General features: G+C 31.3%; 1 protein-coding gene across 1 annotated transcript; it reads right to left on the reverse strand.

The window, feature by feature from the left end:
- Positions 1 to 2,631: 2,631 nt before the first annotated feature.
- DCI1 (delta(3,5),delta(2,4)-dienoyl-CoA isomerase 1) lies at positions 2,632 to 3,790 on the reverse strand. The gene is made up of 2 exons (XM_022871058.2): positions 3,061 to 3,790; positions 2,632 to 2,963 (listed from the first exon to the last, which is right to left on the reverse strand). The coding sequence occupies exons 1-2, from the start codon at positions 3,692 to 3,694 to the stop codon at positions 2,773 to 2,775; spliced, it is 825 nt and encodes a 274-aa protein (XP_022726793.1). The 5' UTR covers positions 3,695 to 3,790; the 3' UTR covers positions 2,632 to 2,772.
- Positions 3,791 to 13,559: the final 9,769 nt, after the last annotated feature.

Raw genomic sequence — 13,559 nt, forward strand, 5'->3', positions numbered from 1 at the left:
AGATTGGGTTCTCAAATTTACACATTATGATACAGTAAATTACAATGTTTTATTTTATTTTATTTTTGTTTTTCAATAATTGTAAATTGCAATGTTAGCATTTGCCAAACACAGCTGAATACAAACCAAATGTATAAGTTGTGTTGGGCTATCAGGTCGACAATCTTAGGCCTGTTGTGCAGGCAAGCACTACACAACTGGTTAGGAACACATGTTTGCAGTAAGCCAGTTGGTACAGCTACCAAATATCCGCAAATAAACCTATGACTTCATTTGATAACCATGAAAATTATTTTTGGAAGTCATTTTTTGTGTTTTCTAATATTCGGAAGGGCAAAACGATCATGATAAACAGAAAATATTTTCAAATCAACAAAAAATTAAAGCACAATACGTTAAAATTGTTCTAGTCTCTTTTCAGACAAAAGATAATTTCCGGAAATCTCTCCAGACAAATCCACAACCCTTTCCCAAATTTAACTCTTTCTCACCAATCACCGTTAATTCTTCACTTTCTTTTTTCTTCTTCTTCCACTCCTTTGTTTTTGCACGTATTTGTCTTTTTTCTTCATGGGTAGGGACTAAAAAATTCTAGCTTCATTTTCCAGATTTTGTTTGAGTTTCAAAAATCTCACTTTGGCTTCATCTCCTTCAAAAACAAACACCCATAAGCTTCTCCAATCATTATGTCTTTTTCCTGAATTCTTTTCATCTTCTTTCATCTTTTTGCTTTGTTGTTTAATCTTTCTTCAGTTTTTCACCATAAAACCCATAAATCTCTCATAATTCTTCATCTTTTCGTTTTGTTCTTTTATCATTCTTCAAATTATTCACAAATAATTTTTTTTTACTTCAAAAACCAAAAAGCGGGCAACAAAGTCTACCCACAGTGAAAAAGACCTCTTAATTGAATTTTTATCAATTTGAAATGAGTATCATAAACTATTATGAATTTGTATTTCATAAAATTCTTCAAACAATAAAAAAATATTTTTTTCAAAATGGTTTTCCATAAAAAAATTATTTTACTTGTGAAAATTATTTTTAAATTATCAAACGAAGCCTGCGAGGCATTAACCATATTTGACTGCACTATCTTTTGTTTCTCAAAAATAACGAATATTTTTTCAAGGCGAAACTACCCTCGAAATGTCATAATATTATACTATGCTAAATTATTTTATTGAGTTATTTTTGAAAAAAAAAAATCTAAAAAAAGCATGTGCACCTAAAAATCTAAAATCAAAACCAAAATTTTTGAAAAAAAAAAAAAAAAAAAAAGTAAAGCTTGACTCGACATAGATTGCATCATGGAATGCCATGTCAACGTTACGCTACCAAGGTCATGACGTTACATTTAGGCGGTCGTGCCAAGTGTCAACACAAATCGTTAGACACGTTAGACGATGATTGACATTCTGTAATGTCTACTCTAAAAAGAAAAAAATCTATTTATTTTTTTTAAATTAATTAAATTTTATTATTTTATATATTTTTGTGAGATTTATATTTTGTTAATCAAAATATTAGTGTCATGTTTTATACATGTATTTTAGCATGTTAAATTTTAAATTAATTAAAATGAATAATTATTTTTAATAATATTTTATTCATCAAATATGTATTATAAAATGATGTGATCTCGACTTCATATGATATAAAAATTAGATTGATTTGAGAATTTATTTACACTATGAAAATAGATCTATTGTAAAATTCATTATTCTTACAAAAGGGTTTATACATATACATGAATTAATTACACATTTAGCATCCAATTATAATTAAATTTTGACTTGATGCTTAGAGAAAAAATTTATAATTAGATATTTAAAATTTGATTTTATCTATCAATTTGCACAGAAAACTAATTTCATTAATCAAATTACTTATATACTAAAACTATTTAATTTAATAAAATTATGATGCACTCAAAGGTGTCAAAATATTTTTTTCCTAAAATTTTTAAATCATAAAAAGAATTAAAAAATTTTAAAATCAAAAAGATTAAGGAAAAAGAAAAATGAGGAAAAAGCAAGGGTTGGTTGGAATCGATCGTCTGATCCAAGGAGATTGATAGTCATTTGGCCTGCACTCGCCATTTTCTTTCGTCCTTTTTCACTTTCGCTCATTTTTTTCCCCCTTACTTCACGTTCTCTTTTATTTATTTTTTTTTTTAATTTCAAAAATAATTTTTTTAAGAAAGAAAGATGTTTTTATATTTTAAAAAACTTATTTATAGTTTCAACAATATAAATTTTGAAAGTGAAAAAATAATAATATAATTTTAAATTAAAAATTTAGAATTTATTTAGATATAATAAAAAGTACAAAAATTTATTTTAAAAAAGTCATAGAACTTATTTAATATTTCAGCTTTACTTTTAATAAACAAAATTAAATTAAAAAAATAAAAAATAAAATGTAACGTGAAACCATTATTTCATATATCCTCACCCAATCAACAAATGACGGTGAACTAGGGATTGGTGAGCAGAGTTTTGAGAAACCATCTTTTCATATCATCCTTATTTTTCTAAAAGCGGGGAAGAACGTAGACGCCTCTCTCTAATACAATTTTTTATTTTAAAAAAATCAAATGATAATTCGCACACCGCAAGAATACTAAAATTCGAACAACAAAAATTATTACATTGACTTGAAATTTTGGATGAATGCCGGTCCAAATCTTATAAGCTACAAATAGACCATATCCTACTGTTATTCCAAGGATTTGTTTTTTAGGACAAAACAATAACAAGAACAACAGCATCAAAGCTTAGCAAAAACAGGTTTCCTTTTCTGGATTTGAGCAGAGATGGCCTCCGTTAGATCATCAGACAGAAGCATCGAAGAGTTCCAAGTTGCAACATAATCCAATCCTTGTTCCATACTCAACTCCCTGCTTCTTAGCAAAACAGCTTTTGTCCCTGCCACGGCTAGTGGAGATTTCCCAGCAATTCCTGCCATACCAATTTCACTCTCTTAAACTTAAGCCCACATATAAGATTTGAGGATTTAATAAAATTACACTAAGTAAGAATAAAAAGACAAACTTACCCTCTGCAATGGTAAGGACGCCTTCACTTAATTCTTCGTTTGACTCAAAAACTCGAGAAACCAGACCCAACTCCTTTGCCTCCTGACCCGAGAACCTCCGACCCGTCAACGCCAGCTCCATGGCGTTCCCAAACCCGACAATCCCAGGAAGCCTCTGCAGCGTTCCTAAATCCGCGGTGATAGCCAAATCGACTTCCTTCACAGAGAAAAACGCATCCTTCGTACAATACCTTACATCACAGGCCGTCACGATATCGATTCCCATGCCGATACATGCGCCGTGTATGGCAGCGATTACGGGCTTCCGGCATCGCTCGATGGCGGTAATTGCATCTTGCATGAACTTGATCTGTCTCAGTAATCGCTCCCCGGAGCGGCCGCGGTCTCCCGAGTAATTACTGGATAAGAATTTGAGGCTTTTGAAGTCGATGCCAGCGCAGAAGTGGTCGCCGGATCCAGATAGTAAGATGACAGCGACGTTAGGATTTTGGTCGAGCGCATTAAGAGCTTTTGGGAATTCGGTGTAGAAGTCGAATGAAATCGCGTTGCGCACAGATGGGCGGTTTAAAATTAGGTTAAAGACTCCCGTTGGTGATTTTTCGAGGATTTCCAAAGTTTCGTACTTGTCTCCCATTTTTTTTATTTTTCTAAGGAAATTGAAAGAAAAAGAAAAAGGAATTTATCAAAAATTGTTGATTTTTTTTAATTGAAAACTCCTAGCAAAATAGTTTATTAAAAGGCTGATATATGTTACGGGCTTCAGGTACCCATCTGGGCCATATCCGAAATCTTAATTATTTTGTCTTTTAGAACACCCCTTTATCGATCCGATTAAGATTTGATCTCAGTATCCGAACCGTAACCCAAATATGATAAATAAACCTGTTATTTACCCCAATCCGGTTTTCAACTAGAATTTATTTATTTATTTATTTTTTTTTTGAGAAGAAGAAATACAGTATTTTCAAATTCAACCAATCCTTAAAAACATATCATACTATAAACTCAAATTTGAGAATAATATAATATAAAATAGAGCAGAAAAACTGTTTAGATCTCTCGCATCTTGGAATTAAGGCATATAGATTTTAAATATATATATATATAATATAATGTGCAACTGTAAAGAGACAAAGGTGAGAACAATCATTTAGAAAATAACAAGACTAAATATGAGAGAGAGTAGAAGAACGAGTTTGCTCAAATCCAACAAAAAAATAAAATAAAAAAAAAAGAAAGAAAAAAGCGTTCCGGCACGCAAATGAAATGGAGTCTTTTTCCTAGTCTTGAAAAACAAAACGTTGAGTTGGCCCTCAATAATTTATTTAGAAAATAAATTAAAATATATATATATATATATATATGAAAGTTTTGCAATTCTGATGGTTAAACAAATTTAAATGACAAAAAATTTCGCCATTAAATATTTTGTCTAGAAAAGTGAAGCTGCAGCTTTTGGGCTTCCCGAGGGCGATAACAAAATGGAAATGAAAAACCAGACCTCCCGCGACTCGCTGAATTGAAAGCCATTTCACTAACCCCTAGACCACGATTCATATTTTACTTAGTTTTCCATTATTAAGTTTTCAACTAAAAGAAAGATTATGAACGTAAATATCCAATAAGACATAGTTTCTGGATCCCAATTTCAAGTTTCAGATTTAAATCTAACTCTGCTGATTTTTTGTATTGATTTCCTCTAATTACGTACTATAATATATATTAAAAATCATTTGATTATGATTCTAATCTATATTTGTAAAAAAAAAAAAAAAAAAAAAAAGTAGGATTGACAAAATAACAGAGGTTAAAAGCTGGTGGGTGGGAAGGTGCAAATGACAGAAATAGGGAGACGTTGTGTACGGAAAGATGCTAGATTGATTGAAATTGAAATCGAAATGCTTCCACTTCAAACAAGGTTTCCTTAATTCTGCCATGAATAAATGTGGTTTGGAATTGACTAAAGTGTTGAGTTGAAACCAAAGAGAGAATGATACGTTGAGAGACGGAAAATGTATTTTGGCATTTGCAGAAATCAAGAATGGATATTGAAGACCTCACTGCTTGCACGTAACCGAGTGATTTGCGCATCTAGACATTTTAGATGCAGCTCCCCCTGTCCCTACTCCCTTTCAGCTCTCCACAAAAAAATTCTTCATTGCTCCTGTTTTAAGCATCCCTCTTAATTAATATCCGTCCTTCTTCACTCACCCTAAGCATCCAACAAAACCCATCAATCCAGACTTTTAGTTGGAATTTTCACACATTTGAACTTATACTTTATTACAAATTCCAATCTTCCTAATTAAAGCCATTGAAAAATGAGCTTTGTCTAATGGATAGCCAACCATGATTTTATTTTCTTTAGAGCGTAATGAAAAATCTATTACGAACAAATGCAACTTCATCTTCAATCAGAACAAAAACAAAACCCTTAGAGCAAACAGACGAAAATGCAACTACCACACCAATTAATGAAGGAAAATATCTTCTGTTGTATAGTTTTTCTTGTTAATTGCATCATAAGTTCATAATTTTTGTTCAATATTTCATTTTCGTTCGTAACCTTTAAAATATGATTTTTCTCTTTTACAAATTTTTAAAATTTTTTAACTTCATCCATTTGATCAATTATCATTAAAATTTAACAAAATATTTCATTCCAAAATTACATTTATATCTATTTAAATGTCCATCGTGATAAAAATTAGTTTTTTTTTTAATTTTTTGAGATAAAATATATGCCACATAAATATTTATGTAACATTAAAATGACATGTTTTATTAAAAAAATTTTTATTTTTTGAGATAAAATATATGCCACATAAATAAATTTAAAACACTTGTAAAAAGAATGTGATGCAAAAATTGAGTTTTAAAAGTGACAAAATTAATAATAAAATACTAGCCAAAGGTCATGGACGTGTGTATTTCACCCATATATAGTTTCTTATATTTAAAAATTAGAGTATGAAGGGATTTTAATTAATTAATAAATGATTAAATGATGGTTCTTTTACACAAATGATTTCAAATGCAGCAAAATTTTCCTACATTTGTTTCTCAAGTTTCTTGCTTTAAGCGTTTTACATTGATGATACATGCTCTTTCCGTAATCTATGACGACTTAAAAGCACGTGTTTCAACGCTGAACTTTTATATATAAATGAAATATAATAATGAATTGGAATTTTAGTTTAATCGTTTTATACAATAATTTTTAAAAAATAATATTTAATAAATTTAAAATTTAAATCTCTAAAATATTTTTATTTCGTATTGTAACTTTCTTTATACTTAAAAATAAAATAATATAAATAATCATTATTTTTAATTTATTTTGTAATCAATTAAATTTTTTCAAAGAGAAAATCTTATAAAAGGTCAATTGGTCGCAGTTTAGATCGCATACCATTTTGGGAGGTTAAGAATTTGAAAACTTATAATAGTAATATCTTCTTCAAATGAATTAAATAAATAAAAATAAGAAAGTCAAACGTAAATTAAAATTTTCAAAATTTCAAAAATATAAAAGAAATTCTTTAAAAATAATAATAAAAAGAAGGTGTTAAAGGTATTTATTGATCAAAATAGTATTGTAATCTTTTTCCATTATTAGATGCTACCAACATACAACCAGGGGAATTTTTGACAATCAAACCAAGCTAAAATGTTAAACCGACCTGAAATATTCGATGTCATATCAATTCAGTCATGTCACTATTGTCCGCCATAAGTTTTTCGTTTTTTGTTTATAAATATAGACATCTATATACTATCATTCCACTCTATATTTTGCTATAATTCCTTATCTTCTTTCCTTTCTCTCCTTCTAACCTTCCCTATATTGATCTCTAATTTACACATCATAGTACAAACGTAAAGAATACTCTATACCTTTAAGATTATAACCCCACCCCAAGCTTTAAAGGTGCTCGATCTAGTTACCCCTAATCGATAGGCTACAGAAAAACAATCGAGCTACGATGAAGTAGAAGCTTCCTTGACCTTCAAGGAAGAAAAATAAGATATTCTAACTACTCATCATTATCCCAGCTACAATTTGACATATGCTACAACCCAAAAATCAAAATAAATTGACCTAGAATCCTAATCGAGCATAGACTTAAAGGTCCGAATGTAGGCCATGAAAAAGGAACTAAAAGGGAATACAGTCACTTTCAAAGACGAGCTTAAGTTTCTGGAGACCTCGCCATTTACTGAAGAGATTGATAGAGCCATGCTTTCAAAAAGTTTCAAGATGCCGATCTTGGATACTTATGATGGTACATTTGATCCTTTTGATCATTTAAAATTTTATAGGACTAATATGATGATATAGGGTGCAAACGAAATGCTCATATGTAAGGGGCTAACCACCATTTTCAAAGGGGCAGCTTGGTCCTAGTATAATAGTTTCAAGCTGAGGTCAATCATAACGTTCTAAGAACTTAACCATTCATTCCTTTATCATTTTGTAAGCAACCAAAGAACCAAGAGAACAACTTTAAGCCTAATGTCAATTTATCAAGGCTAAATGAGTATTTGAAAGACTATGTTATATATTTTAACACGAAAACTCTACTGATGAAGGATTTAAAGCAGACGACCATCATAGCCACCCTGACAAGTGAACTCAATGATAGAGAGTACCATCTTAAACTGACCTTGTCCCAAGAACCACCAAAGACGTTGGTTAACAGCTTACTTTTGGCTAAAAATATATAAATGTCGAAGCTATAACGAGAAACAACCAAGGTGAAAGTAGCTCATCCTTCTCTTCGACGATCAGGGTAAGAGAGACTCATCTCTCCTTATCAGTTGTAAAAAAGTGAAAGATTTTTATGATCCTCCCCCAAAAGGGAAATGACATAAGGACAAGAGCCCTAACAAAGAAGAAAAATACACTGTACTGAATACCTTTCGAGAAAAAATTTTAATATAAATCGAGAAAAACCTAAAGCTCTGATAGCTGAAGCCACTAAGATAAAAACACAATGAGGGATTCAACCTAAAGATATGCCTTTCACAGAGACATAGGCCATAACATCGATGACTATATTGATCTAAAGAATGAAATTGAAGCTCTGATTAGGAAAGGCTAGTTAAAAAGATTTATGCACTGACGAAGATAAAGTCAGAATAGGTCTAATTATAGAAAAGATCGTAAAAAACCTATAAAGAATAGGAAAGATAGACCAAAGGAAAACAAAAGAAAAAAAGTTCAAAGGGATAAGTAGAAATATGATAAAAGTTGACCCTCCGATAACCAACCTATTTTGGGGTAATCAACATGATCACTGAGAGAAGCTTTGCCTTACTAAGAGAAAATTTGATTAAGGCTTGGTTATGGGCATTGGTTCTTCGATAAAAAAAAAGGATTGGAAGAATGAGCCGATCTCTTTTAGCTTAGATGATTTAGAAAGAATTCAATATCCTCATGACTCTGCCATAGTAATCACTATTGTGGTTTACAATTATGTGGCTAAGATGATCTTATTTGATAACGGAAGCTCAATCGACGTCTTGTATTGTACCATCATAAAGAAAATAAGAATTAAAAAAGATCAATTACAGCCAAACACTACCATTTTAATTGAATTTGGGAATAAGCAAATGACTATTAAGAGGGCCATTAAACTACCAGTTTTCCTAGGAACCAAGCAATGAACAATCACATTTGTTATAGAGTTTCTAGTCATGGACATCCCATTATTGTACAACATGTATTAGGTCGATCTAGTTAGTCTATTATACAGCTTATAGGCTTAGCTCCCCATTTGAAAGTAAAGTTCCCAACACTTCATGGGTTGAAGAGATTAGGGGAGACCAGTTCACAGTATGACAATTGTATGTTACGTTGATAAAAGGAATGACTAGAAAGCATACTGATAGTTTGGCTGAGACTGAAAAAAGGGAAAAAGAGAATGAAGCAATAGAGACTAAAGAGAAACAAGAAAATAAGAGTGAGCACTTGTAAGAACAATACCTAAGTATTGATAAAAAATTATGAATGCTACTAAATACCAAAATCAATTAGGGATGATATAAGTAAGTGTTAAATTATAAGAAAAATTTTTTTTAATAAACAAAACATGAAGAAAGAACGTCAAACTTACCATTATCGAGTCCCAATATACCCAAAGCTAGGCTTAAGCTAATTAGTGATATGATATGAGGTGCTTGGCATCAATATACTATACCCTTTTTTTAAAAATCGAAAGTTCATTCTCAAAGAACGGACGTGATGAGCAGAAGACATATTAGGGTAGTTCTCGGAGTTAGCCTTATGTTTTAAATTCTTCATCACATCCTTGGGGATAACTCTTAAAAAGTAAAGAGTATAGATGGGGATTTCAGCTAATCATATAGTTTCGAGGAGGATTCCCTTTAACTTTTATTTTCAACCCTTCGTTGCTCTTCCTTAGACATCAAGTTTAGCTAGTAAGCCATTTTACTAATGTTTTGACTAGTAATGATCCATGGAACTAAGTCGTTGTCGTTGTGTCTGAGCCGACCCCCTAGGCTCTGTCCTATAACTACATTTACCCTCGAAACTAGCACTAACAAACATGATGAAAAGATACGTACCGAAGTGATAGAGGTGAGCGATTAGATAGAAAGAAATACTTTAAGATCGAAAAGAGCATAAAAGCTTTGAGGTTCGAAGATTCAAGTCGGTTCGAAAGCAAAAAAGCAAAAAGTAAAAAATGAAAGCCCCAACAATCCTTTATATAGTCACGTCTCAGAACAAATGATGACCCAAATCATGCCACATATTAGAATGCTATTGAAGAGCATTTTTTCATCTTCTTGGCTCTGGATTTTATCGCTTAAAAACTTTTCACCTCATTAAATGTGATCTTACCCATTTGAATAAACCAGACCAAATAAAGAGTCTAAGTCGAATCAGTTGGGTGAACCAACTTCTATATCAACCCAGGGTAAACATGGACCAAATTTTAAAAAATGCTAAGTTTCACCTTTGGCTGAACAAACCTCGCTAGCTCACCCAAAGTTCTTTCATCTTCACCTCGAGCCACCTAAGGTGAAGTCACTTTGGTAATCTTCAAGCAGATCATATACCTAACCTAAAAGATACACATAAGATCAAACTAACACCAGGTCGACACAAGCTAGGACCATCCAAAATTGAGTCAAACAACAAATGCGGGCCTTAAACGTTTACCTATCACATCTGCTTCATAAACATTTGACCTCAACAATAAGAGGTCGGATCTTAAATAATCTTTTGAAGCCTACATTCATAGAGATTAAGTCCACAAACATAAAAAAAAAAAAAAAGCTAATCACACACCAACAGTTTGATACTCAAATTGTTTGGTAGGGGAAGACAAAATGTTAAAAACATTTAACAGTCAAAAGGGCATTGTAGTCTTTCCTTCTTATTAGAGGTTACCAAGCGACAATCAGAGGTATTTTGGACATTTAGGCTGACCTGATATATTCGGTGCGACATCAGCTCAACCAAGTCACTATTGTCCCCTATAAATCCTTCATCTATTGCCTATAAATATGAGTATCCAAGTACTATCATTCCATTCAATATCTTGCTTCAATTTCCTATCTTTTTACATTTCTTTCCTTTTGACCTTTCTTGTACTAACATCTGACTTGTGCATTAGAGTGCAAATGTAAAAAACACTCATTGCCTTTACTTCTAACTGCTCTATTCTCTTTTTTATCTTTTTAAGAATACCTTCAAATTAGAGCTCGACACAAACAAAAGGAATATTTAATCTTTATGGATCCAGCATATGATTCTCATGTTGTTCCTTCCTGTATGAATTAGTATTACTTTGAATTCATGTTTACTATGGTCAAAACACGCATTTGACTAATGTGGACAGAGGACTCCAGAGTTCAAAGTGTGGAGAATTACTCTCAAATTAGTTATGAAATGTAACTAAAATATTATTTTCTTTTTTTAATTAAGCACTAATTAGTCATGTTTACCTTGCATAAAATGTTTCAATTTCGATCTTACGATGGCAGGGAGAGTCAAATAACGATAAAGGAACACAAGATAAAAAGTGAAAAAGCATTATGTTGGACCCAGCATTTGTAAGCTTTCCTCCCATGTTCCTTAAATGTTGATTTTTGCATGGATGATTAAATTAATGGGTTAATATCATTAAATGATCTATATAAATTATAATAAAATATTTAATGTGATATTTATTTTTAAAAATATTTAATATGATATATGAATTATGAATTTATTAATTAATATGATATTTATAGGATTGGTTACTTATCACGTGTCATCATTTGAAGTTATCAATACTAAAATAAACACCGCATTATTTAATATATTTATAATTCAAATACTACATTAAAATTTTTAAAATTTAAGTAACACATTAAATATTTTATTATAGTTTAAATCTATTTATCATACTAACCTTAAACTAATATATAATTTTAATGAGAAAAATTAAAAAAGAAAATACAATACATAATTGGGTTTTAAACCATTACTTATAGATTAATTAATTGATCTTATATTAATCATATATATATATATATATATATGAAGAATCAATTGAAATTGTACCTATATGTGAAACTAGCTACTTATTATATATAATGAATTAGTCATTGATTATTATTGAAATTTATTAATGAATTACTAATTATTTTTTTGTTTATACAGCTTATTAATAAAATAACTTTCAATTTTCAGGTTTAGTTTAAGAAATAAAATGTTTTATATATATATATATATATATATATATATATTTAGTGGTGAACTTTACACTCTCCACTTGAAAACTGACAAATACGAAGGGTTAGTTGGACATAAAATTGATTTATTAATCTTAACTTTATGTAGTAGTTGTAGTAATCTTTATTGAAATGAGTTAAAGATATGATTAAAAAAATTAGGCAAAGGGGAAATGCGAAGATAAAAAGAAATTAGAAAACCAAAAAGGACAATTTGGACAAGCATGATATAAGCAGCTACCCACCACAATGCCAATAATGACGTGCTTGTCTTTATCTGCATTCCAATAATGACGAGCTGAACTGGCTTGAGCTTAGTGAATGAGGGGAAGGCAGCCACAAGTTGAGGCGATCGTGGACCAAAAGTTTTTCAAGAGTGGTTCGATCAAACTATAATATCTATCCCCTCTCTTGCTCACACAGTTCCCAGTTCAATTATAGGGGTTATGTATCTCCAAATCAAAAACAATAAATCATGCAAAATCAAGCAATAACTCCTATTATGATAAATATGAGAGAGAACCCCACGTTTGATGTCTACCCCTCCTTTGCATTTATGATCAATTTAGAACCCCACATTTTTCTTTTTTCCTTTTATAAAAATTGAAGTAGTCAGCCAGTGGCCATCAAACTTTCCTTGAGACGCAGGGAGAACCAAGCCGTTAATTTTCATGATTAATTAATTCAGTGAATGCACGACTCAATCTCTGAACCCCAACTCTTTTCTGTTCCATAAATTATGAGTAAGCCAAATGATAACGATAGTGCCTTTTTTTTTTTTATGTTAACTTTAATGGACGCAAAGATTTAAAGATCAGATCAGGCACTCAAAAAAGTTGAATGTCGAAAAATGATTCATTTCATTGCCAACCCAACCCCCCCCCCCCAAAAAAAAAAAAATTGATTTCATTAAAAGGCTACAAAAATTAAAGAAAATCTTCAATTTGTCAGTACGAGTGAATAAGAGAGTGATTAAGAGGGCAATGAAGTGTGGGGTCTGGAAAGTTAAAGAGATGTAGCTGCTATCCTTAGCATTATTGGAATTGGGGAGAGGAATCAGATAGGGAAATCCCGAATGATTTAGTGAGTGATATATAAATATATCATAAACTACAAATTTTACACCAAAATATACAAGGCTTTTAGAAGAAAATCATGTAGCAGTCGAAAAATTCCAAGAAATTGAAAAAACATGTTGATTTCCGTTTACGTAGAACCACGAATCTGGCAAGCTTTCTGACATCCACCTAGCATTCCCAGACAAATTCCAACTGTGTCATACACACAAAGGAAGAATAACAACATCATTATTTGTTTGCAGCTAATATTTTTTGTCCTGTTTCATTTTCCTCCTCTCTCTCATCTAACCGCAAAAAAAAAAAAAGACTTGAAGGAGAAAAAAGTCAGATTCTCGTATGCCACACGAAACCTTTCCCATGCAAAAAAAACAAATTTAACAACGAACATAATTTTTTTTTCTTTTTCAGTGAGGGTTTTAGGGCTGAGGCGGATGAGCGTGTTCTTTTTTGTGTGTTTGTTTAGACTTTAGACTTAGAGTTAAGTTGTATCATCTTATTCACATCCTAAAGACAAACGGCTTCCAAGTTGTGTTTTCATTACTTCACGTGAATTGAGGCTTTTCGACGGACACCTTTGCGGTCTATCTGTAACGTAAATTGTGCCATCATACAAACTCTTGCTGACATCGTGCCACCCTTGTTCTTGGCTCGTGTCCCCCTCCCTTTCTCACT

The sequence above is a fragment of the Durio zibethinus genome, chromosome 5, assembly GCF_047325235.1.
Source record: "Durio zibethinus cultivar Kanyao isolate XHJ-2024 chromosome 5, ASM4732523v1, whole genome shotgun sequence".
NCBI classification, from domain to species: Eukaryota; Viridiplantae; Streptophyta; class Magnoliopsida; order Malvales; family Malvaceae; genus Durio; species Durio zibethinus.